Raw genomic sequence first — 27,955 nt, forward strand, 5'->3', positions numbered from 1 at the left:
TCATTTTTTTAAAAAAATGGGTATAACAATAATCGCATCCATTCTCTTATATTTATAGGACAAGTTGAAATAACAGGGGCACCTTGCAAATGTTAATTAAATTTAAAGGTTTGGTCCTTTAACCTTAAAAAAAAAGATGACAACACTAATGGCCCACTTTACACAAAGTGTCTTATTTTTGGAAGATCAAATATGTTAAAATGTTTTGCCAAGAGTAATTTATAGCCACATAAGCTGCATAAAACATCTTTTTGTTCCCATTTAATTCTTTCCAGCAAGGCTACTGTTTGAAAGAAGTGATTTCTGAATATTGGCCTTTCTGGTATAATGGGGTTTTATTAATATGTAGACAGTGCTCTTAGCTGTCTGGACCTATGAAGCCAACATGAAAACGTTTTCCTGAATACTAATGATACTTTTATATGTCATCCAAGCCATGTAACAAATTACCTCTTTAGGCATATAGGAACTGTTCTCAAAACCATTTACTCCTTACCTATCCACCTTCATTTGTTTCTCCCCAGGCATTCTCAGACTGAATAATCCCAGTCTGAAGATGCTTTGTTCTGTTCCTTCAGCCTAGATAAACCTCTTCTCCCTCCCTTCTTTCTTGGCAGCCTCCTTGGTCCCTAATCGGGTCCCCTTCCCCATCTGTGCTAGCTTCTTGCTATGGCATCCCAGGACTACCACTACTGTAGCCCTTAAGACTGAGTATTCTAACTGTTCACCATCTCTCTCCCCTCTAGACCACTCATCTCTGTGTACCCAGCATCTAGCCCAAGGTCTGACACACAGCAGCTTGTCCCATGAAGGGCAGAATTCCCCACCCATTCACCCACCGGCCTCTTTACTGTCCTATAAACAGAACTTGTTACTGACTCTAATTCTGCTCTTTCTCTCTCATGGCCTGGCGCACCCCACCCAGCCAGGCAGAGGGGATTCTCCCCCTTAACAGACTCAAATCCATCTCCCCATGGCTACTCACGAAGCTCTGTCTCTCCCTCTTCCCAAACTCACGGCACTTAGAATCAGTAACCTACAATTTAGCACTTGGCTTTATTGCATGTATGATACGCTAGATCATACATTAGGGATACCTCCCTGATTAAATCTTGACTTAAAGTAGAATTTACCTTAACATAAAAAATAATTTTCTAAAAGGTCACTATTTGCAAATGGATGGGCCACTTGAAAATCCTGAAGTACCCCCCAGCCCTAAGAGGACTCTAGCACATGGCCTCTGGAACAACTATGTTTCAGATAAGGCTGAACTAGAGAATCCCTATACAATCTATGACCCCCTGGGGGCAGAGATAACACCCATGCTTCTCCCATTTCCCCACACTCCCAGCATAAAGCCTTCTGCGGGCACTTAAATATTACTGATATCATTTGACAGCCGTGTGGAAAGAAATGAGACATTCTCCTGTGTGTGAAGATAACTTAGTTCCTTACTAATGTGTCTAATTGATGAAAAACAAAACAGACACCAAACTCTATTCAATCCAGTATCTAAAAGTATTTTTTTTCTTGTTAAACTCCTCTATAAGCATCATAGTTCTTTTTTTCAGTTCACTCACTCTACCTCCTCCCCTCCCCATATGCAAACGTTATTAAACATGTATGCTTTCCATTTTTAAAAGAAGGAATAAGGTGTTAAGGAACCCAAGGAACAGATTTGTGTTCCAGCTTAGTTACTTACTAGTTGTGAGATTGAAGGCAAGGCAGAACGCTTTTTTGAATTTTAATTTCTTAATATGCAAAATTAGGCCCCATGTACAGTTCAACTTCCCTTACTACCTAGGGGAATGTTGTAATAAATAAATAAGATTATGTAAAAAAAAAAAAGTCTCTTTACAGTGTTATTTTTTGTATCTTTGAAGAACCACCTGCTGCAAAAGTAGTACTTTTTCTCCCCACATCTTATTATAGTACTTCCAAGTCAAAAGATCTTGCCAACACAATCAGTAACAAGAACAAGCAGCGGAGTTAATAAAACCACGGAAACTAGGGGAAAAATTCAGTAATTATGGTTATTACAGTAATTAAACACGATGGGAAGATTAAGTTAAATTTCCATTATAATCACTTTGTTGTCTCTTGCGCTCGTGAGTGTGTGACAACTTTTTGGTAGGTGGTCTATTAAATCAAAGTACAGGAGGAGATTCTTTTGTTGTTGCTTCTGCTATCATCCCTGGGATTTCACTGGAATCCTCTGTGTGTGAGGAAAGAAAATGTAATCTCTGAGCCCGGAAGTACTATTATCCATGTCACATCGATGAAAGGATTATTGACAAGCAAAACTCTCACATACTTATCTCTTCCCTAATTTCAAAATGTAGTGTGATAATAGAAGAGGATTTCTTAAGTGAGGAAATACATAAAAATGAAGAGGATGGGAATAATAAAGGAGCCTCATTTTAGAGTAGGTGTAGACATCCCTGCAAGATGTTACGTGAATCACCTGGAGCCCTTCCAATTGTGGCCCTCCTCGAGGAAGGCAGGAGGATTTAAGATTCTTGTGAGCCAGGCGCCTGGGTGGCTCAGTTGGTTAAGCGACTGCCTTTGGCTCAGGTCATGATCCTGGAGTCCCTGGATCGAGTCCCGCATCGGGCTCCCTGCTCGGCAGGGAGTCTGCTTTGCCCTCTGACCCTACCCCCTCTCATGTGCTCTCTCTCTCTCTCTCTCAAAAAAAAAAAAAAAAAAAAAAGATTCTTGCGAGCCAAGATCACCTGATGTTTTAATGTGCTACAGTGGTGATGTAGTTTCACAAATCGCCAGTTAAAAAACATCTTATTGGGTATCGCTGGATGTACTAGCCTCTTACTTGAAAATATTTCAAATTCAAGCGGCTGCATTCTCTTCCCATAAATCTGGGCATTTCCTGGGCTTCGTTAAGTTGGGATGTTGATTGTGGAAGCACTGGTGCTCTCAACAGCATTTGTCTCATTTTAAAGAAATCCAATTTTAAGATGTAACATATTCCAATCACAGCAGTTATCACCAAAGCTTCTCCCTCCACGTCTCCAGTTCTCCCCCCATCCACTCTTTTCTTTCCTCATCCAGAAGCTGCAAGAATCAGAAACTTCAAACTCTTCCCTATATAATAAGACAATTTCTGGTCATCATATAATGAACACACTTTTCATTTATTATAGATCATAGCTTTTTGATAAGTGAATTCACGTTTTGGGGCTGTAAATCGTTTTTATATTTTCTATCATTCTATGGCTAGACACTGCCTCTGCTATTCGATGCATTACACTTACCCTGGCTTTTTTTGTATCTTGATGTTTTGTGGCTTGTTCTTGCGGTTTAATTCATTCCCGTTCTTGAACCATTTGAATTTGAGAGAGGAGTATTCGGAGCTGGTCTCACATCGAAGCACTAGTTTAGAGCCTGCGGCAGACTCCTGGCTTCTCATCTCTTTCAATCGGGGAGGCAAAGCTAAAAAAGGAAAGAGAAGGAAAAAAATTCGGATCATCTTTCAAAGAGAAATATATTAATTTTAGGTGAGCTTGATCAAGACACCATTCCCAAATGTTTTACTATCTGAGAGAGAGAGAGAGAGAGAGAATGAGTCAGCCAAAATGGATCTCACCTTGGAGATAAAATGCCCAAATGAAATATACTTGGGGGAGTGGGGGGGGGGGGCGGAGAACCTAGATTATAAAATATTCTAGATGGTTACTTCCTCAATCTTTACATTTTCTGATGCCATTAAAAATCCTGGATATTGGTCATTTCAAAACCACAAAAAACCTATGCTAAAGGAGAATGTGCAACCAGGCCATCGTCATTATTATTATTGGTTTTAATTCCAGTATAGTTAACATACAATGTTCTATTAGTTTCTATATTAGCAATATACAGGCCATTTTTTTTTTAAGATTTTATTTATTTATTTGACAGAGAGAGAGACACAGCAAGAGAGGGAACACAAGCAGGGGGAGTGGGAGAGGGAGAAGCAGGCTTCCCGCCGAGCAGGGAGCCCAACGCGGGGCTCGATCCCAGGACTCTGGGATCATGACCTGAGCCGGAGGCAGACGCTTAACGTCTGAGCCACTCAGGTGCCCCGCCATTATTTTTAAAGCAGGTTCACATCTCAGATCACAAATTATCTTCGTTGTAATTCTGTAAATAGGTACAGCAGGCATCATACCCATGTTTTAAATGGGGAAGTTTAATTTCAGAGATGGGTAAGTGACTGACTTGTCCATGGTTATGTTTCTGGAAGGTCAGAGTTAGACTATGCTATGACCAGAGGTGGTCCAAAGAACAAAGAGAATTCATCACTCTTAACAATGTTTCTTTCTTCAAGACATAAATTCTTTGGTGACATCACTTTTTTATTGGACCTACAGCTGCTGTCCTACAGAGAATCAATGACCATTCCAGATGACTACTATACTCATGTCAAATTGCCAGTTTGACTGGATTTAGCTCTTCTATATCTTCTCAACAGAGACTGGAAGTACTTAAGTTGTGCATTAACCTGCAGAATACATTAAATACCTATATACCATTCTTATTTTAAGCAAGACTGCTTAAAAGAGTATCTATTCTCTACTTTAATATTTATGGATTAAATGTTATAATATCTGAGATTTGCTTCAAAATAAAATGGTGGAGGGGAATAGATAGGCATGAAAATGAAACAAATTTCCCAAGAAGTTAGTTGATCATTGCAGAAGTCAAGCAACAGGTACACACGGTGTTTGGTTATACGATTCAATATAGTATGCCTGGTTTTGTCATAATAAAAGTTTTTGAAAAAAAATAAAAGCATAATGAATGGACTTTACAGACAATAGTTCACTTAATAATCAACATCACAGAACTTGAGCTCTCAACAACTGTTTCCACTGAGTCTTAGAGAAGCCAACTACAAAGTCCACTTCTGCTTCCCATCCAGGTATTAACAGAAAATCCCAGAAAACAAACCCACGGCAAATAAGACCGCCCCCTCCCTGATCCAGGGCGTAATTATTCACTGGGTTTGGTGACCAGGACTCCAAGGACAGCGATCAGAGCCATGTTAGACACGAACAGGAAATGAAGTGCCTTTCCTACTCAGGGTCTGTTTGTTTTTCTACAATTCTGCCCTTACCAAGTAAATCAAAAAAATGTCAGGAATAAGTATAGGAAGGCTCCTATAAATTATAGCAAAAACCACTTGAACGTTGTGATTTCTTAGCAGTGCTCCTAAAATTACACGTCCCCTTTTTATTTATTTGGGGGCTAGGAGATGAGATGCCTGCTTCTCTAAGCAGGCACTTGAAGCAGAGACCCAGTGGCAAAGTAGAAAACTCATTTCAGCTGTTCTTCGCCTTTGATACCTGATGATTTTGTCTGGTTCTTGTTTTCTGACAGCTTGAAAATAAGATTTACTTCTGAACAGATTTTATAGGAGTCTTCTTTTTAGGCTGGGGTTCATGAATCTCTGTTTTAGAGGTTTATTAAAAATAGACTAAATTCTCCTCTATCTGGAATAGTGTCTGTTCGGTCTCATGAATTCGTTAAGATCATCTTCGATTTTGTTCAGTCCAGTGAAGGGTTTTAAAGAAACAAATCTGCTGGAGCTAAAAGGCACCAAAGAAACTGGCTTACGTGTATTAAGAAAAATAAATTGCCTCGTTATTTTACGGATAAACTAAAAGAACTAGTTTGATTTTCTTTGTTGTTGTTGTTTTCACTGAGTTTTACATTTAACTTGGCATACGACCCAAACTCTCAAGGTTTATTCCCTTGCCTCGAAGCAAAATGTTTTCACTGCAATATTTCAGAAATCCTTAACTCTCAATGAGCACCGTATCCCCTCACCCACCACTCCACACCATTGCTTATCAATACCGTCTCAAGAGAAATCTGCCAGACTTTGTATTCTTTGGTGTGAATAAACAATTTTTCATCAAATCATTTGCATCTTTTTCCTTTTCTCTCATTCCCTTTCTCTCTCCCACTTCTCCTTCCCCTCCTATATCTTTGTCTATCTATGATTTATTTATTTAGAATCTGGATTTCAAACGTGAGAAAACCATCAGACAAATTCAAATGGAGGGATATCCTGCAAAACAACTGGTCTAGACTTTAGAAGTGCTGATGTCATGAATGATCACAGGAGACCGACCGTGAGAACTGATGGAGATGAAAGGAGATTAAAAGACCCGACAAATGCATGCAATGTGCAGCTATCACTGAATCCTGCATCACAGAAAACTCTCTGAAAGATATTACAGGGACTCGGGGGGAAATCTGAATCAAGGTATTGTATCAACATGAAATTTCTCAAGTGTGGTCACTGCATTGCGGTTACGCAGAAGGTCCTTGTGCTTAGGTGGTCTCTGCTGCAGTATTTGGGGTGAAATGTCATGGTGTCTTACAATTAAATTTCAAACAATTCAAGCAAATAAGGGAACACATGCATACATATGCACATAAACACACACACAGAGAAAGAAAAAAAGAATCTTGGTTTCTTTCTGTTTTCTTGCCTTTTTCATCTGCTCTTGCTGCAGTTTCAACAAGAGGCTCGGGATTTCATTTAAAATCTTGGTTAAGTTTGCAGTCATGCAGGGGATTCTTGGGAATATTTGAGTTTTAATTTACAAATATATCTCCTCAAACTATAGCTTCCATTTAAATTCTGTGAGTAGGAGGGCACTGAAATCCTCATATGGTCCAACCTCATATCCATGACTTTGGGGCTCCAATCCTCCAAGGTCCTTTGGTGGGATGAAAACAATCACTCATCTGGCATGTCAATGTTTATTCTTTTCTCTGGCATTTCATGTGCACCTCTCTTGTCTTTAAGAGATGATCTGTAATGTAGCTCTGCAGAGACCTTCAGATATAAGGTCTATTCTTAGTTAGAGCATCCACTCCTGAAGCTGACTCCGTGTATAAACATTTCTTCATGTTTGGGCTTCTGGTATATCTTTATTGACAAGCCTGAGTTCCTCCCTCTTGCACACAGTTCCAAGTCCATCAGAAGTGCAGAAGTTCCCAGCTACTCTAACTTTGCAACCCTGAAAGTTCCCTTGGAAAAACGTCCCTGCTGTATCCTTCAGGGTTAACCATCTACGACGTGAGGATACCCCACTTTTCAGAGAAAAGCTCTTTCAAGGAGTTAACTTAAAATCCTCCAGACCATAAATGGAGAAACAAATATGTACACCACCAACAGAACCACACGACTGTGTCCTTGATCCATGATATTCTTTGTCAATCAGTGGAACCTTCCACAGAAGTACCATACAAACTTCCTCACTCATTCTTGGTGGAGCCCAGATTCAAGTATCCTGGAGACTTGGCAACAACCCAAATTCTTCTCTGTCTCTTCACATAACCACACTAATGGAAGAGCCCTGGCTATTTCAAATTCTCCACAAAAATGCAAACATATTAATATTGAGCACCTGTGATTTGTGCAGTTTTTCTCATCTATCCCTAATGAGATAGCTGAAGAAATTTTATTTTATTAGATTATAAAATAATAACTATATTTTAATGGAAAACATTTTACTATGTATGTTTCCTAGTCAATGGTTTGCTCACATGAAATAATCTCATTTATTTATTTCATTAACAAAAATCTACTCCACCGAGTACTTTCTAATACTCAGATATAACTTCATAAGGCCAGGGGTCATTCCTAAACTGGGGGGGGGGGGGGGGGAATGTCTTTTAACTAAGTACTTGGATTTTAAAAACTGCAAAAAAATTTTTATTTGCCCTTTAGTCCCTGGCTAAGAGTAAATGGTCTGTTATTTTAAAAATTGCTTTAAGGCATGAGGTCCCTGGGTGGCTCAGACGGTTAAGCGTCTGCCTTCGGCTCAGGTCATGATCCCTGTGTCCTGGGATTGAGCCCCACGTCGGGCTCCCAGCTCAGCAGGGAGCCTGCTTCTCCTCCCTCTGCCCCTCTCCCTACTTGTGCTCTGTCTCTCTCTCTCTCAAAGGAATAAAATCTTTTTTAAAAAATTGCTTTAAGGCAAACGATGCTAAGTTAATGCTTTGAATGCACTAAGTGTTCTGAGAATCTAGGACGTGATTTAACCGTATCTGGTCTGCCACCATCCACAATTTCACTTTCGGTATGTTTCTGGAGAGAAGAGAGTTGCACACCCTGAAACAATGTAATGATAGAGCAAGTTGTAGGCAGTCTTTGCCAAAATCGATTTCGAACTTGCTTGACATTAATATGAATGTATCTACACCCTTAGAAATGTATCAACAGAGACAGACAGTAAAGTGCAAAAAAGAGCAGCCTCCAAAAAACAAAAACTCCAAAACCCTCAGAGCAATGCCACACGCTTTACAGGCATTTCTTTTTTACTGGCTTGAAGTGTTTTAAAGCCTTTTAAAAGATCACAAACACACTCTTCTGAGTCTAACTCAGTACAAGCAGGTGTACTAGGTACATTTAAAAAGTCTATTTTTGCACTTCTACGTTTCTTTTTTTTTTCCCCTTAAGACTTTATTTATTTATTTAGAGATGGGGAGGGGGAGGGGCAGGAAAGGGAGAGAGAATCCCAAGCAGCCTCCCCGCTGAGCGCAGAGCCCCCACGCGGGACTTGATCCCACAACCCTGAGCTCATGACCTGAGTCGAAACCAAGAGTCGGACGCTTAACCCACTGAGCCACCCGTGCTCCCCTAAACTCCTGTGTTTCTTATTTGATAATGTCACACAGCGCACAAAACAAATTGTGGCAGTAATCCCCAAATCTTTATTTTACATTCTGACCACACAAAAACTTAAGGCAATATGTTCATTTATTCCAATGATTTGATGTGTGAATAAATATTTGTGCTCCAGGTGAAATAAATGTGTAAAAAGAACTATTCATCACAGCGATCCTCCTGTTTTAATCGCCTACTGTGCACGTGTTTCAAATCTATTCAGTGTGGCTACTTCGAATGTTGTACTGTATTGTTAAGAACAGGAAACAAATTTCAGCATGTGTATGGAACCAAGATATGCTGACAGCATGTGACACTAGATAAGTTGTTGTTTCTCTTCTGTGAAGGATCTGACGATGCAGAGCTAGCTCCTATCATAACTCTCCATGTTGGACTAGTTCATCTGAAGAGCTTCACCACACTGAACAAATTAAACAGGAAACCTGCAAAATATTATCAAACACCAGTGAGCTTGCAGCTGTGATCCCAGAGAAATCTTCCCCTCCGCACAACCTCTTAAAAGCCTGACATCCCACACGTGCAGATCGAGTGGTGAAAATTGGTTGTGCGTTAATGAAAGCCACACGAATATCATCAATCAGCCCTCTAAAGTAGAAGGATCCCTTTTCTGTAGTCATGTTAGAGGTAAATGAATTACTGAAGAAAGCCTCCAAAATTCCTTTCCTGATCATATTTCTCCCTCATTGGACCATCTTCTGGAGAAGATTATGGTCAGGCACAAAGTGGATAAAGTTTATGCTTTGCCAGCTGTTTTTCTGAGCTGTGCCCACCGACTTAAGCTTAAAAGGGACAATGCATCTTAACAGGTAACATTTTGTAAATATAGCTGTGTAAAAGGCAGCAAATTCTGGCGGCAACCGTATTTCAGAATGCTCCTTGGATTACCACCCCGGCTACTGATGCACGGAGTGGTCTGAAGTCATGGTAAGAACAACCCAACAAGGTCACTATTTGTTGCCACATGAGGGGACTCAGTGTTCACACTGGCCCATGCTCCTGCTGAATCATCCTTCGGATAGACAGTTCCTGACTCCGCTTAACTAGAGTCCCCCATGAACTAAAATGGGCCTGCTCTTTGTCCCTGTGTATTCAGCAAAGATATTTGGAGGATGAGATCAAACATGTGGGTGCCTTCATCTGAGAGAAAGTAACTATAAAATTCAAGGTTTTATTACAAAGTATTCTCAAGCTGACGCCGTATCATCGGCAGCAAACCAAACCTAACCAGAAAACACACTAGGAATATGCCTCAAAGTATGGTTAAGATAGCTGAACTCCAGAAATACCATTTTAGCAGGTCAGTGTCCAATTTCTTATATGGTGCAAGGATGTGCATGCACACTACTGAATACCTTTATGAGCATACCGAATAATCCTCGTAACATATGCATGGAACATGTCATTACACAACATAAAACAATAAAATTGGGAGCAACATTTCAACATCTGATTTCTCATATTCACAATGGTGGTGTCTCTGCAGCCAAAGTTGGCTTCTTCCTGCTGTTAACTTTGATTGCCTAAACACATCAGTTTCTGTTGGAGGGGACTTTTATATGTGGATGGGCTCAAAGTTTCACTTCTCACAGTTAACTGTTACAAGTTGAATGAAACAGTATGATTCTTTTAAATGCTCTATTTGAGGGTATGAACTACAATCAGCCCCATCAAAAGGTAGGCATATTTTAAGACCCCAGAGAATAATAATCACATTGTATATCTGAATACCATACCCAAGAGGCAGCATTGAAAAAAAGCACATGTAAAGAAAGAGGAATTGATCATTTAAGGAATTTATCCCTACCAAATCAAAGGAGGTGTAAGAATAGTTATTAGTAGGTGGTCACAGTCCCTATTTGAAGGATTAGGCTATTGGTGGGGGTGGTAGTAGTGATGTGTGTGTGTGTGTGTGTGTGTGTGTGTGTGTCCATTCTGTTTAGCACTATATTCAAACATCCAAATGTCTAAATTTATTAGATGCAAGATACATAGGATCTTAGGGTCCTCACAAAGCAGAACCTCAAGTGCTTGCTGAAAGAGTAAGTAGAACAAAGAATCTAGACGATACTGAGAAAGTAGAGACCCAGGTCCAAAAGTTATTCCAGAGGTCACGCCTACCTTCTCAAAAGACTTATTATTATTTGGAACAGAAGGGCCCCATGACATTATTTTTTGTTTTAATGCATTCCACCAGCTTTGGACTCTTTATACTCTCTGCCATATGATGCCAGAGAAAAAGAAATGTTAAATATAACTGGAAAATTGTCAAATAAGTAGTAGTCTCTACTTGGGAATTTTCATATTCTCCTCTATTTCTCTTCTTTGGTCATCACTGTTTCAGAGTTCTCTGCTCGAACCCAGCCTCAGTGAAGATGCCGGTCATTGCGACCATGGCCCTTCCTGTGCTACGCAGGGTCCTATATAGGAGTCTCCCCAGAGGCCAGATGTTCGCCCACTCCACAAGAGTAGCTCACACACTGAAATATCATCTCCTCCACCTTCAGATCACAGCTGATCATCTTCGTTGATTGACCCCAGTCCACCAGGTGTAAGTTTGCTCCCTTAACTAGTAAGTGTGCTCTTTTTTTTTCAGTCAACACATATCCCCACGTTTACCATTTCTCTGCAACAGTTTTTGCAAGTGGGTAATTATTTCATTTTACAAGTGAGGATATTGGGGGGAGGGGTTTATACTGGAACTTGAACTTGCTTGATGTCACAAGGCTAACGAGCTGCACACCAGGATTTGAACCCAGGACTTTCCTCTCCAGCAAGGGGTGCTTCTGTGTGGCTTGAGGTGAAAGCAGGAAAAGGGGAGGAGGACAGTAGACTCAAAATGGGGCAGATTATTCCATTCCATGGCCACTGTGGTAATTTTCTGTTTCTCATAATAAGCTATATAAACCAGATCACCTCTCCACGTGTGTCTGTGAGAGATTTACAACACTGCAAAATTCTACGGGGGGAAATAAGTGCAGATTTATTAGGTAAGAGAATTTTTCTGCCTGAAAATTGATACTACGTTTGTTGAAATTAGCAATCTTCCTCTTCTCTACGGTTCTGTAGTTCTGTGCCCAGTATGCTATAAGTTGAGGGCCAAAGATAAAATCGTAAAACTACCATAAGAGTGTTCCCAAAGTCTGAGATGAAGTTAAAATAAGGCCCCCTTAGTACTTTCAACATTACCTGCTTTAGAACAGTAACAGCTAACACTTACTGAGTACCTACGTGCCAGACACTGTTTCAAGAACTTTATGTCCACTCTTCTTAAGTTTTATAACCATTCCAGGAGATATGTATTACTATCGTTATTCCCAATTTACAGATGAGGAGACAGAAACAGAGAGGTAAAGCCACCTCCTACAGTCGCACGGCTGGTAATATTGTGGCACCCGGATCTGGACCCCGCAAGTCTGACTCCAGAGCTCCTGCTCTTAACTAATAGGCAATAAACAATTATTTGCTACGTTGGATAGGCTCATAGGTCAAATGTCAAATTTACTATATTGATATCTTTTTTTTTTAAAAGATTTTATTTATTTGACAGAGAGAGACACAGCGAGAGAGGGAACACAAGCAGGGGGAGTGGGAGAGGGAGAAGCAGGCCTCCCGCCGAGCAGGGAGCCCGATGCGGGGCTCGATCCCAGGACGCTGGGATCATGACCTGAGCCGAAGGCAGACGCTTAATGGCTGAGCCACCCAGGCGCCCCTACTATATTGATATCTTAATAGTACCCATAGTTTCCTGATTAAATCTGGGATACACTACGTGACAGACCGTTTCTGTACATATTCCCAGGACAAAAAAGTCTGAGAGAGAAAGGAGATATGAAAATGGCTGGATTTTCTAAGCTACTTTGATGATTTATAGGGAAATCAAACAAGACAGAACACTTGAAATTGGTATACCAAAACAGTGTTTTTGAACTGTGTGACTATCTGTCATCTGCCAAATGCCACGCTCTGTCTCGCTCCCAGGTTCACTGAAACTCAATAGCCCCTGTGTGAGCATACAGCAACAAGAGGATCTTCACAGATTAACGTCGTCCTTCCAAGGTGTAAAGGCAATGCACCGTGACAACGGATGCTGGAGGAAATCACAGCACAGCTTAAGGTGGCTTAAGGCAAGTGTTTGACAGGCCTGCCTAATTAATGCTGTCCCCACAGCTGCCCCCAATTACAGGCGCATCTCACTCAGGGAGAGAACCTAGAAGATGGCCCACCAGCTTCATTTAAGGCCATCCGTATACAGGGTTGAAATGGATCCATTTCAGTTTGGCCTAATGGATATGTAGCAACTTTCATTTGACCTAAGTTTATACATTTGATCTTTTCTGTTGTCAAAAAGCAGGGCTTTTTCCTTCATCTGTTGCACAAATCTGCCATATACCTCCAATACGTCACTTAAAAACGGAGAAATGGAGAAATGTCTAATTACTGCAAATTTGATATTATATTTATTTATTTTCTTATTGGAACGAGGCTTTTCTCTTCTGGTGTGTTTATTGCTTAAGTAAATTTAGCGCATTAGCATGGCCTTGATCCGTTAATATTTATCTTCATAACCATGATTTCCTTGTTCAAATTGAATTACAATCATTTAATTAACTGATATCACTAAAATTCTCTCTCTCTTTTTTTTTATTTGAAAGAAGGAAATTATATAGATAGACGTTCTAAACTGGATAAAATTCCCAGGTAAGATGAGTTAGCCCTTGATTATAATTAATTTTAAACAGTGACAACTACGTGAAGACTTTTAAGCATGGCATAAAACATATGCATAAAACCTAAATCATCACTTGTGAGCAAAGCCCTTCACTAATCTACCAATGATGATAGTACCTCATGATCTAGTTTTCACATGGCCATTTCAAATTTATTCCTTCTGTGAAGAAGAAGAAAAAAATTTTAGCAGCGCTAACCATAAAATAAGGACGTCTAAAATCTATTCCTTTGTTATTTAGGCAGGTCAACTTTCCTGGCAACCACATGTTTCTGACTTCTCCTTTTTATTCACAGATAACTTATTAAACTGGATGACACTGGAAGGTACATGCCAGGATTGAAAGGAGCCTTCTTGACTCACTGAGGCCCACCAGATCAAAGTTAAATTTCTCTCCACTGTTTACTACAGTTTTAAATAACCAGCCTTGCACCCCTTCTTAAGTAGAGCCTACGTCTGACTTTCTGAGGGTCTTTAAAGCTCGGGTCGCTCTTTGCATTTTTAAGCAGGTCCACAGACAACCTAACAATTGAATCCTTATCATTTTGCTTCTTCTATCCCACAGGAAAGACCAGGGAAGGCGATTTTCTTATCTTTAGGTTCCCAGGGTCATGAATTTGGTGAAGAGGTGGAAAATGACCAGAGTCAAATTAAACAGACTGTTCGTAGTAAGAAAACCTGGGCTCCATCACTGATCATCTAAAACAATCTAATTTTGTCACCTATCTCACAGGGCTCCAAGGCTGGGACCCTTTCCTGTACAGAACTCACAAGTCAAACTGTAAGATTAGAGCCAAAGTAGTCTGGTTTCAGAAAACACACACACACTCTCTCTCTCTCTCTCTCTAAGGAAGACTTAAAATTCATAGCTTCCCTTATTTTACATAAAAAACAAATGCATTAAAGCATTTTTTTGAAAATAAAAGTGAGCTGCTTCCCACACATTCTGAGATAATCCTTTGGTGCCTAAATTGCAATCACATTTTCCCAGCACTGAGATTCACAAACATTACACAAAAGAAACGTAAATGAAGCTTACTTAGCATGTCAACATGTAGCTTTCCTTTCCTCCATAGGGACTGGCACGCCACTAGAAATACCTTTCCTTTTGTTTGTTTTTCTTTAGAAAGATGTTTAATTAGATTCTCTGCTAATAGTTCCTAGTCCCTGAATTTAAATCCCTAACTCCGTGCAAAACGTCCTGCACTTCTCTCTCTAGCTTTCGAGAATCTTTATTAACGATAAGAATGGGCAGTCAGCAAACCTGGGGTCCAGCGCTTGTTTGGTCTGTGGGATTAGGGAGTCACATAATTACTCCGAACCTCAATAATCTTGTGCATAAAAGCGGGGGTGGGGGAGCAGCCTCGGCCTTATCTATTTCACACAGTTGTGAAAATCTAATTAAAAAATGATAGCGAAAACATCTTGCATCTTGAAAAAAATGAGTTATCATGAATAGTGCCAATGGGACCGCCATTATCTAGAAATCGTCTGAAAAGTTAGCAAATATTAGGTCCTATATATGCAGAAGGCACAACATTACATAATTAACATCTAAAAACTGCATATAGCTTTGGTCATTCCTCAAGACCCACCCTCCCCCCCCCAAAAAAGGCAGCTGGAAGCCATCAAGAGGGGTCACTGAAATGTTCAAAGGGAAGGGCTGCCAGTATATAGAAATAGACTAAACATCATAGAATCCTCAAGAATGATAGAGGAAGGCCAAGGGAGGAAAGCCATGGGTCCTTAAAGTCATCAAAATTTTATATTCATAGAACCTTCGAAGCATGAAGCAAGTCATTTTAGGATAGAAAAAGGAAATGAACCTTTTTTTGCACAATAAGAAGTATGATTTGGAAAATGCTTATTCTGGGAGTCTGTGTAGGGAAAAGGACTCAAGAAGCAGCACGCAGGAGGAAAAGGTGGGCTTTGTAGTCGGGCAGCCCAGCTTCCAACTCCAACCTGACAGTTCCCTGGCCCTAGGTGGGACCCAGCCCCTCAACTACAAGGCAGGTTTGCCTCACACAGGATGAAGGGAGAGACCCAGGGCACCACACTATGCACTTTGAACAGGACAGATTCGTAAGGAATTAATTACATTCATGGATGGAACTAAAAGAGAGAGAACTCATGGTTAGGTTATTAAAGCTGCCTTCATAGAACACAACTTTCACCATCTGTGACCTACTCTGGGCAGAGTCTGAGGGCATTCCTTGTACACCTAGCATTTAGCCTACTGTTTACAAAGCACTTCCATACTGATCTCATCTCAGCATGAAAAGGGGTACTCAAGATGGTGAAGTGTGAATAAGGCTGGTAGTTACGCAATAGTATTATACCAATGTTAATTTTTAGTTTTGATCAATATACCAAGGGAATGCGACACTGGATGAGGGGCATATGGGAACTCTGTCCAATCTTTGCAACTCCTCCATATAGCTAAATTATGCCCCCCCAACACACTCCAGATGGCTTGCCCAATTTATGTATTTTTTGAATAATAAGTTAAGTGTCCTTCTTCTGTGTTCCCATAAAGCCATTACTATTCCTTTTAATACAATGCACTTTATAGGTGTTTGTTTCACCAAGGAGACAGAAGGCTCCTTTAAGGCAGGGGCTTTTTTTTTTTCTTTAATTCATCTGTTATCCTAGTAACCAGAATAGTGTTCAATAGTATTTGCTGAATAGATAAAGAAATAAAGTAAATCTGTGATTCAAATACTCCATATCAAATGAGCCCCTAGTTTCTCTCTAATACACAAATTTATGTAAAAACACTGGCTTTATCAAGGTTATCACCACCTTTCTTACTCATATTATATTAACCAATTATATGGTCTCTTTTCAACCAAACACATTAGAATTATTGTGTATTGAATACCTTCTTCTGGAATACAGATAATATCCAGATCCTGGCTCGTTCTTATAGATAACTGGCTTTATCCTCTTAGATACTTCTTGATTTCCATTTGTGCCACAAATGTTAGTGTGTCTATTAAATAGATACCACTGTTTTAAGTGGTACAGACCTGAATAAGAAAAACAAGATCACTACCCCCCTGGAGCTTACAGCCTGGGGTGGGGAGCAGGAAGAGGAAGAACCTATTAACCAATTAGGTGGTAGCATGATTTGTGAAATAAATTCTTTATCTTTGCAATCTAAGAAGGCTAAAAATTGCTGAGGTAGCTATATCGTTTCCACTCAGTCATGCAATACAAAGCCTTTTCTATTCAAATTAAGACTCTGAGAACTGATCGCTAAATCTATATACAACAAACTGGTATTAATCAGCCAAACATTGCTCAATGGGTAAAATGGCATTTTGAAAACTTATATCCATCTGTTACAGATTACTTTCCCTATTAAAACAACTATCTACTAGGTAGGCTTTCTCCGCATAAATCATATTCGCAATACTTCATTATACCATGTTATATACTCTTACCACTTTAGTACTAAATATAAGTCATGAAGTAGCTGGTGAAAAGCCTGAGTCAGACAGACCTAAATTCAAATCCTACTCTGCCATATGCTGGTTGTGCAACCTTTGGTAAATTAGCAAAATTCTCTAGGCCTCAGTCTCCTAAAATGTAAAATGAGATTAAATAGGGCTTCACAGGGCTGTGGAAAGGATGGAACAAGATGATGCAATAACATACTTAGCAGTCTGTGTGTGTCACATGGCAAGTGCAACAATATGGGTGCTGGTCTTATTAAATCATTATTTAGGTCCTTGTTTACTTGTAGCAGTTTATTAAGCTTTCTAAATTAACATAAAGTTTTTAAAATTACTGCCCACTTAGAGCTGAGACCAAGGAAAGCAAATTCATTCCTGTCCTGGGCAAAATAATGACTTCCAAAGATGTCTCCATTCTATTCCCTAGGACCTATGAATATGTTGCCTTTCATGGCCAAAGGGACTTTGCAAGTGGGATTGAGGTAAGAACCTTGAAATGGGAGATTATGGTGTATTATCCGGTGCACCCAACATAATCATGTGAATCCTTAACAGCAGGTAATTTTTCCCTGCTGTAGTCAAAGAATGGCCAGGGATGGAATGTTGCTGGCTTTAAAGTCAGAAGCTCCCCTCCCTCCCATCCAAAGAATGTAGGCAGCCTCTGGAAGTTGGAAAAGCCAAGGAAATGGATTCCCTTCTAGAGCCTCCAGAAGGGAATGCAGCCCTGCCAACACCACGACTTTAGCCCAGTGCAACCCGTCTCCGAATTCTACCCCATAGACCTCTTAAGATAATAAATGTGTGTTGTTTTAAGCCTCTACATTCATGGTAATTAGTTATAGCAGCAGTAGAAAACTATTACAGTCCCCAAAGAGAAATCAGTTGTGTTAATTTTCCAATATTAAGAACTGTGGAACTCTCTATCTCATGAAATGGTATATAATTTACAAAAATAGGTACACCAGGGTGAGTAGAGCCCAGCTATGCATCATTTCACCCTTAATATTCTCCTATTCAGGGTCCAAGAGAAAGCTCCACATCAAAGGAATCAGAGACCCCAAGGCACAGAGATTGAAACAGAGACTGAAAACCATCAGGAGTTCAAGAACTCAAGTTCAGCCCCAGAGACTGACTCCAACCAGTGGTGGCCCCATCAACCATTCTCTCTCTCTGGCCTCTGTTCCCTGTTCATAAAATGAAGAGGTTGGGTCATCTTGCAGTACTGTTAAGCTCCAAAGTGAGTCAGGGAGATCCTTTTTTTCTCCTTTTTGTACACTGTGTTTTAAGAATTTATAAGCAGAGCGTCATTGACCAAATTTTTAGATTTAAACATGTTTTATGATTACTAGCATCCCAATGACAATAGCATACAAAAACAGAGAAGACAGGCCTTTTACACAATTTTCCAAGGTTTTCAAAAACCCAAATCTAAAAATTGGAAGAAATGTGCTTAAATCTGACAGTTAAGGTAACAAAATAAAAATTTCTCCTGACTTCACTATTTAAGTAGCAATAGTTTTCTTCTTGATTTCTATGTAATGATTCTATGTAATCATTTAGGCATTTTAATGAATAAAAATTTAAACAAAATCCTCAAAATAAGACTTTAGGGATTAACATCACATTCACTTCGGGGTTGATGTCTGATGAAATCCGTTACTTGGAAATCAGGTATCTTAGTTCAAGACCCAATTTCTATTTCTAAAGAAAGCTATTTCTTGCATAACTTTGGTATACCTCAAATACCTTAGGTAACACCAGGGCAAATTGTGGGATGGGACAAAAAACACGCAGCAAACCTATCTATAAAAGGGGAAAGATCACCCTGAAACAAGTTTTAAATTACAGAAATATGACTCTTAAGAACCTAACCTAGATCAAGCTTCTAGACGGGTCATGAAGGCTATTCCTAAGTAACTGTATTATCAGCATTTTCTGCAATAAATCCATCAGTAATGCAGTGGATCTCTTTCATTTAATCATTAGAAAGTAGCTGCGAGGACTCAAACTTTAAGAATATTACCAAGATGGAAACCTAAATAAATAAATAGAGGAAGCAAAATTTCTATAGTGGTTCTGCTATAGCATGTGTTAATGTAATAAGGAGCTCCTAAGTAAGGGCATGATATCAGCGCACTAATGATTTGAAGCACTAAGGGACAAGTTTTCTTCTTTTAAGGGACAAGACAGTTTGAGTAATACATGAAAATCTCATGAAAAGAAAGCTGATATTCTACAGATGTGCACTGAAAGTCATGGCCAGTTTAGTGGCTTCAAGAACTGCTACATTTTCCACTCTGCAAAGCTATCTGGAGAAGATGATACAGATGAAAAAACTTCAAAAATATTTCCCCGTTTTTGTAAGAAGTGCTAGAATGATGGCATGTGCCGATCTTTAAAAAAATTGATGAATAGGTTAATACTGATCTCTGCTAGAAGAGAATGCTCAAGGACCAAGGTTTGCAAAACAGGGACCAGTCTCAGGTTTAAGGGTATGAAGATTCAAGTAAGTTGTGGAGAATAAATATTCTTGGAGCTTTCACAGTGCTACAGGTTTTCATCGGGACCATTATTATTCTTGTTGAGGTTCTACTTCCAGCTCCATAAGTTTTCCCTCTTCACCTCGCCCTACTTTTTCTAGAAGCCCCATTATTTTTAATGTGTGATTTTGCTAAATAAGGTTTTGGGTTTTTGTTTTTTTTTCCAGGAATGCAAACATGGAGTCACAGCAGAAATAATCTGCAAACAGAACAGGGATCTGTCAATGGTCCTGCAGGCTCCCAGCCCCAGGCCAGAGGTTCTCAAAGCTTGTGTACATATAAGTCACTGGGGCGAGTTTACCAAAATGAACATGAAATAGTCACAGACCTTATTAAAGACTCTGAAGCACTAGAGCCACAGACAAGCCTATAAATGTGCTCTTCCAAAAAGCATCCCAGATGATTCTGATACAGGTGGTCTCGGCACATTTTCAGAAGTATTACAAATGCTCTTGGGGTGCCGTTCCCTCCAAAAGTTGTTCAGGATTTACAAAATGTTAATGCCCACTCCATTAAGTCTTTCCAGTAAATAAATATATATATAAATATGTACAAATAAATAAATAAATATATATATATTTGAATGCTTACAGTGCTAGGTAAATTAAAAAGAAATAAAATTTAATTTCTCTTTGGGAAAATCAGAAATCTCACAGAAAGAGACATATGTAAATTACAAGAATTTTTACATTCTTATGAGAAGTGCTATAATGGGTGGCATCTGCTTTGTTACCTACACGGTTTTGAATTCTAACCCTTCGTATCCAAAATAATAGTTAGCTAGGAGGCAGTGCTGGGTCTAAAAAAAATGCCTTTTTGAAAAAAGAAGAAAGAAAAGAAGATAATCAGATATTCCAAAAAATTTCTCCTGAACTAGACACCTGCATGCATCTTTATGTGTTATGACAGGCAGACTGTTCTCTATGCAAGGGCACAGTAATTTCATAATATTTAAACAATTCATCTAAAGTATATTGCATTAATCAAGAACACATTTATCTTGGAGAGTTCACAGGGAGGTTGCTTAGAAATACTTTTTCCCTAATCCTTGAAGCTATGTAAGGGAAAGAACTTTAAATCTGTGCTTCCTCTAAGATGAGTATGTCAGCCCCCAGATTTGATGGCTAGATCTACAAGTGGTACTTGAAAACTATAAAAAGTGTAAGAACTTCTCATCCTTAGACCTAGTTTCACCTTCATTAGAGCAATCAAGCTCTACCTCATGTCACCATTTAATCTTTACAAGAACACTTACCTCTAAATCTTTTCCCACGTTCTACTTCTCTGCTAGGCAACCATGAGCATTAATACTTGTGTGGATATAAGTATCTTCAGCTTAGATCTTTCCTTTGAGATTTAGACCTTTTTTGGTGTTGCTTATTTTGAAAAACGGAACAAACAGCCATTCAGGTGAGCAAATCTAAAATTTAAATTTCTCGTCTACACATGACCTATATGTAGTCCACAAAAAAATTCACCTCGATTTTACTACCACCCCACCCCCACCTCCATCCCCAAGCCTTCCTGGAAGGGAAATTCTGAAGTAGAAATTGGGCAATAAGCAGAGCCAATGAACTAGAAACTAGTGAACTATAAAGCAATAACAAAAGTAGGGAAGAGGGGAAAGAAGAAGTAGGCCAACCACAAGGGCAATTAAGCACCAACTGAAGTAAAACACTCATCCTAGAAAAGGGGGAAGTGGCCAGAAAAGAACGGTCTTCGTGAAGGATGACAATGTCCATTACAGATGTTGATGCCAGAGAGGCAGGTCCAAGCAGTATGGACACTCAGACAAAGGTCGATTGTAAACATGGGGAAGGATTAGACGCTGGAGTGAGAAAAAGTGGTAATCCTGGGTGGCGATCCAGGAAAAGGATTATAATCTGCTACGTAGCTTTATTCTACATTCGGCTGTAGAGCTGTAGGCTCACTTCTGTTCCTCAAAGACCTTTTGAAGCCCTGATGAAAACGCTCTGAGAACCCAGATTTTTCGTAAAAAGAAAGAACTGAACTGGTAAACATACGTAATGCCAGCTAAGGAAAACTAGAATAAGAACTGTTACAGCAGTAGCAAGAACATAAATTTTATGCAGGATACTGAGAGGATAATAACTCTTCAAGGGATATTGTAGAGCAGAGGGAGGCAAAATAATGGCCCTCAGGCCAAACCCGGCCCACCATCTGTTTTTATAAGTAAAGTTTTATTGGAACACAGTCATATTCATTTGTTTATGAGTTGTCTACGGTTGCTTTCATGCTGAACTGCAGAGTTGACTCTTTACAGAAATGTCTGCAGACTCCTGTTACGGAGCATCAACACATCATCATAAAGTATCTACAGAATTTCATCTAGTAATTAGAATTGGATGGTTTTGTGAGGACAGATTGCAGAATGGGAATAAGTCATGTAGAATCTATATTTTGAGGCCTAAGAATGAACTGAGTATACAGAGTAGAATGTCCAAAATATTATCTGTGAATGAAAAGGCAACTAGCTCCCCATCCAGACAAGCAGAGGAGGTTATGACATGTCTCTGATGAATGCTAACATTACCTAGTTCGGGCAAAAAATATAGATATATATTTTCTATACAGGATCTTATCTATATAGGATATATAGATAAGAAAAGGCTGGTAGGAAGATCAACCCCAAGGTAAGAAAACAAATTTGTTACGAGTTTGTGAATTCATACTTGATTTGCTATATGTTTTTTGGTGTGTATAATTTTAGTTGATGATGAGTTCCTACCTAGAAAAAGAGGAGGGCTGATTCATGGAAACCCTGACTGATAGAAAGCCCCTGGGTGAGGGTGGTTACCAGAAAAAAGAAATGAGGCCTATAGAATAAAAAAACAGACATAATCATGAAATGTCTCACCCATCTGGAACCTGAACAACAGCATCACCCAACAGAGGAAGATTCTGATATTACTGGATTAGTAATTTATAAAGTCTTCTATCCTTTTAAATGGCATTCGGGAAAGGTGGATGGCAGGCAGGCTCCTAATGGCTGACAATGATTTCCAACCATAGTCAAGACGACTGGGATGAGATGTAAATATAAGTGGGAAGAATGCACTGTTGTGAAGCAGGAACTATTTCAGGATTGTAACTGTGACAATGGATTATTATTTTAGACAGAATGAACTTCCAGCTTAATGAATCAAAGCTGGGCAGTAACAATATTAGGAGACAATTAATTCTGTACCTTGTTATGCTGTATTGGGAGAGACATTTTGTCCAATTTGTTCCTGGAAGGCTCTGTGATGATTTACATTGTTTACAAAATTATGCTCAGTTTTCTTAATGGGGATTAGCAGGAAAAAGGTAAGTGACTTTAAAACTAAAAATTGAGAGAAGTTGAGGAGAATACATTTTAGAAGGACTCAGGAAGTGCAACACATGTAAATATTTCTAAAATGTGTTGCAATTGTTTCTTTAAAGGGGGAAATGAGAATTATAGAAGTCAACTGGAATGAAATATTTTAAGAAATCAGAAGACAAATTTTCAAATTCAGGCAACATAAGAATACAGAGAAGATAGAAGATAAAAATGAACATAAAGAAAAAGGGTTAGTAATGAACTGCATATAAAAATTGCATGGGGTTTGGAATCAAATAGTTGAGGGACTGAATTCCAGCTTAGTATCCATTTTTATGGCCACCTGTATATTTGTGATTTTAAAAAGACATATATGGTTACTGCATATGTATAATTATATAGCTGTGAGTTGTATTACTAGATTGTATTACTATAGAATTTATTTCTACCTAACCCTTCTGAGTAACTCTGCTGGCTTGCATGAAAGCAAAGGAATCTAAGACTCTTTCACAAAGGCTGGACAGAGTAGGTGGGGAGACACGGAGGCAGGACCCAAGCAAGAAGAAGACACAATCAAAACCTTGAAGATAGAACCTGAAAGTCTACACCTCCTCACCCCTGCTATAAAATCATGATGGCATTGACAACTTGGATAGAAGGCGGACCTTAAGGGTGGGGGTGGTACACAGCAAAATGAATTTATAGGCATCTTAAACTGTAAAGGAACCAAGATCCTAAAATACTTCTCGTGAGTAAGGGATGCTAATTAGAAATTAATAATAGAGCCCAGCATCCATTATTATTACTAACAGATGCCACTGCTGTATCTTTAATTAGGAGCACTGTCTTTATTGTTTTATTTTATTATCTATAAAAATATTTAGAAAGGCTATGACAAGTTCACTCCTACTTCCTACCTTCAGTCCTCTTGACCTAACTTACCCACCATCGATTTTTCCAGTACCTAACCAGGCATGGGTCACATGTACATCTATATATGCAATGCCCATACATTCACTTATAAATTATACTCTTCTCTCACATGCAATAAGCAATAACAAAAGTCCTTCTTAGGGATTTGGTTCAAAGATTAACTTTCCAGGTATGACGAATTCAATGCACATTGATATCAATCACATGCACTCCTGTCCATTACCAATACCTTACAATACATAATTAGCATAACTACCTTATCATTGATTACTGAAAGATCCAAAATCATCAATAATTCAATTATGTATGTGATCTTAAAGAAAGCTTTCTTTCAAAATAAGGGTTGATTAGCCAGGGCTTTTGGACTAATTCTTAAGGTAACTGAAAAATAATGAGCAATGATGTTGTATTTGAAAATATTCTGGTTGAGATGTATTCAATCTTAAAATGCTTAACAGACTAGAATAAAAACAAACTTATATAGAAATCCCTCTATAAGTTTTTTCTGATGAGCTGAATGAAGTTCAAGGAGTGGGTAACAAAAAAAAGTTTAAAGGCAAGGCCTACTATTCTTGGAGTTTATGTAGAAAACTAAGGGTTTTGTTAAAGAGCACTCATAGCATCATTAGAACATAAATCACTGATTCTTCACGGGTAAGAATCATGTCTATCCCATTCACTGTTCATTTCCAGCATAAAGCACAATGCAAGGGACATATTAAGTGCTTAATAATTATTTGTTGAACAAAGCAACGCACAAACTTCCTGTAATAAACCAGTGATTTGACACAAGCTTGTCTTCATGATGATTTATAAAAAAAAAAAGTCAAAAAAATGCACCTGAAAACTATACTATCAAAGAGTAAATGAGAAAAGGAAGGGTAAGTGCTTTATTGGCAATAATGACAGTTTTCATACAATTTTTCTGACAGACACTGAACATGATGAGTCTTCTGCAAAAGGTCTTCCTTTTCAAAGGGGAAAACAGAAAATAAAACAAATAATAAGATTATCGTTTCCTACTGAGGCACTCTTGACTTGCTATTCCTTTAACCACAGTATTGCTAAAGTACATGGGTTGTGAAAAACACACGCATGCACACACGCACACACATATGCACATACACACTTAAACCACATCTTGGTCTTTACATATAATTTTATTACCTCCATAGGGTACTGAAAAAGGCTTGGTTTTTTTTCCTTGTCAAGAATTTTCATCTCTGACTCTGGGTCACATAGCTCTTGGATGGATTACTCATGTGCGTATTTATCTTTTTTTTTTTTTTTTAAAGATTTTATTTATTTATTTGACAGACAGAGACACAGCGAGAGAGGGAACACAAGCAGGGGGAGTGGGAGAGGGAGAAGCAGGCTTCCCGCGGAGCAGGGAGCCCGATGCGGGGCTCGATCCCAGGACCCTGGGATCATGACCTGAGCCGAAGGCAGACGCTTAACGACTGAGCCACCCAGGCGCCCCTTCTTTTTTTTTTTTTTTTTTAAATTCCCTGTACTAACAAGACATTGCCTGCACATGACAATTTGTTCGGACCCATTTGATGAAACAACATAATCACAGCAGTCTCTAGACATAGGTGTTATTTTCCAAAAACTCTTCTGACTTATTCAGTCATGCAAACTTTTATATTGAACAGGGATTCGGTAAGCAGGATCCCTAAGCATCAGAATCACCCGAAGGGCCTGTTAAAAATACAGATTCCTAGCCCCCACCCCAGGAGTTTCTGATTCAGGAGGTCTGGAGTGAGGCCAGAGGATCTGCATTGCCATCAAGTTTCCAGGTGATGCCGCTGCGGCTCGGCAGACCGCACTGGGTCTCCTACATCCAGAGAGAGAGGAACAACAGCGGGGGCGCCTGGGTGGCTCAGTCGGTTAAGCGTCTGCCTTCAGCTCAGGTCATGATCCCAGGGTCCTGGGATCGAGCCCCGCATCGGGCTCCCCGCTTCTCCCTCTGCCTCTGCCCTTCCCCCCCACCATGCTCTCACTCTCTCTCAAAATAAAATCTTAAAAAAGAAAAAAAAAGAAAAAAAAATGATACTAAAAATATATAAGATTACTAACAGAATAATGACAGCTAGTCTTCACTTCCTAAAACTATAGAAGAGTGAGGATAATGCCTAAAGACTGAAGGCTATTCCTCTGACCAAAACTCAGACATAAATGCCCAGGCCAAGAATTCTATTTGACCTAAATTTCCTTACCAGGAGAAATCTTGCATTCTGCAGATCGAGAGGGGCTTTTCAGATGACCTTTATGTAGATCTTACTTTGAATATATTACCGGCATATGAACAAGAGGTGATAAACGTCAACAGATTGGACCGCAATTGTCAGGGCTAACTTCTAGGGAAGATGTGGGCCATGGGTTCCACAAAGTAGCCATCACTTAGATACTCTCATTCTTTCAACATTTATGGGGAGCCTTGTGCATGCTGATACTGTGTTTGGATACTTAAAGATCTCCTCATCGGGAGAGGGAGGAGGGAATACATTTTTTAAAAACTTACAATAAGCCAAACGCATCATGATAGAGGCATAGAGAGGGCGCCATGGAAGCTCAAGAGAAGACAGAACTGTGCAGAAGTCTAGAGAGGTTCTGAAGGGACGGGACATCCGTTGAATTTTAAGAAAAAGGAAGAACCGGAGAGGTAGAGAGTGGGAGGAGGACCTTCCAGGCAGAGGCAACCGCATGATCACAGGCACAGAACTATGAGCCCACACTGCTGTTGGAGGCACAGCGAGGGCCATGTGGCTGAAGCACAAGTGTGTGGTTGGAGGGAAAGAGGAACAGGGGAAAAGCCTGAAAATGCCTGGGGGACAATCATGATTTGAGGGGCCCTGCAGTGCCATCCTTAAAAAGGTGAACTTCAATCTGGAGGTAAAGGGACGTGAGAATGATTTTAAAGCAAAGGGCTGTCATGGTCCAATTCGACTTTTAAACAGTTAACTCTCCCAGCAGCAGAGAACAAACTCGATGTGGGGATGGGACAGAAGGAAATGCTGGAGGGAATGAGCCAATTTTTAATAAGCCAAGCAAGCACCACGTTAGAAGCAGTGAGGCTGAAGAGCAGAGGTCTTCCTTGAAAAGTGTTTCGGAGATGTCATGGAGAGGACTTGGTACACAGGCTGGCTCGGGGAGGGGTGTGGTAGCAGGAAGAACTGGAGGTCGCTTCTCTTTACAACTCCAGCTTTATCCACATAGTCTATTCAACTAGGCAATCCATCGTTACGTTTGATATTTACTGAGCTCTAACTATATACAAGGCACAGGCTTAAATAAGCACAGTTGTGTAAGACACACTCTGTCAATTTCACTCTAACTTGTAAGCAGGCTTTTGTCCAGAGAGAAATACATTCCCAGAAAAAAAACTCTCTGAAAGACTGGAAGCTGCCCCAACAGGGCATTCTCCAGAGACGATTACAAAGTTTAGCAAAGCATGTCCTCCCTTGATTTTGTGTCTGGGCAGGGGTAAGGAGAAACTGAAGGATGGCAACGATGGGAAAGACCTAGATGGCAGTCACGGGGCACTTGCAGACACCCCCAAATGCAACAATTACATGTCAAAGAAAGATATAACTATCCTCTAGTAATCAAGGTAAAGAATGGTTCTTAACCCCTATATGGATTAAGAATTGCTTCCTCCTACACACTACATGAAGTTAATATCTAGATTGAGCTTCAACCAACTTTGCCAGGCAGGAGAAATTTCAAAAAGTAACCCCTGAAAATTCTATAGCACTGACTTAAGAAAAAATAAGCAAAAGTCATAAGGAAACACCTGTCTTAAATGGCCCTGTCAATTACCCTTCATCTCTTTTCGATCCTGACTTACAAGGTCCCAAACCATCATTCCAACCGTCAGAAGCATCTCATATGAAATGTCTCGTGGTGCTTGAACTTCTATATTTAGTACTTGGACCTATTTCTAAAGCATCATTCTATCACTTGTCATTTGGTAATGCTTGCGATTTCTTAAATAAGCATCATGATTTCAAACTTCTTCATCTAAAATTTAACTTAGAACTTATGGATATGCCAATGCAAAGTCCAAATTCTGCAGCATAAAGCATAAAAAGCTCAAAGAGGTTCATCTGAGTTAGCATTCTCTTGAAGACAAAAGTGTTAACAGCTCACTTGGAGGAAAGTTAAACTATTGAAACAAGCACTGGAAATTTACGGCATATTTTAACCAGGCAGGAGCAACTAACTGTCAAGAGAGAACAGGCTCTGTTACAAATAGGTGATTCTCAAGCAGTT

At 39.5% G+C, this 27,955-nt stretch overlaps 1 protein-coding gene across 3 annotated transcripts in view; it reads right to left on the reverse strand.

Annotated features, from left to right (window-relative positions):
* The window catches only part of NRG1 (neuregulin 1), a 1,100,990-nt gene that overhangs the window by 173,112 nt on the left and 899,923 nt on the right, over positions 1 to 27,955 (reverse strand). For all 3 annotated transcript variants that reach the window (XM_032413449.1, XM_032413447.1, XM_032413446.1), the window contains exon 2: positions 3,270 to 3,447. In XM_032413449.1, the coding sequence (XP_032269340.1) occupies positions 3,270 to 3,447 (178 nt within the window). The remainder of the gene's footprint in view (positions 1 to 3,269; positions 3,448 to 27,955) is intronic.

The sequence above is a fragment of the Phoca vitulina genome, unplaced genomic scaffold (assembly GCF_004348235.1).
Source record: "Phoca vitulina isolate PV1807 unplaced genomic scaffold, GSC_HSeal_1.0 scaffold15, whole genome shotgun sequence".
Taxonomy (NCBI): domain Eukaryota; kingdom Metazoa; phylum Chordata; class Mammalia; order Carnivora; family Phocidae; genus Phoca; species Phoca vitulina.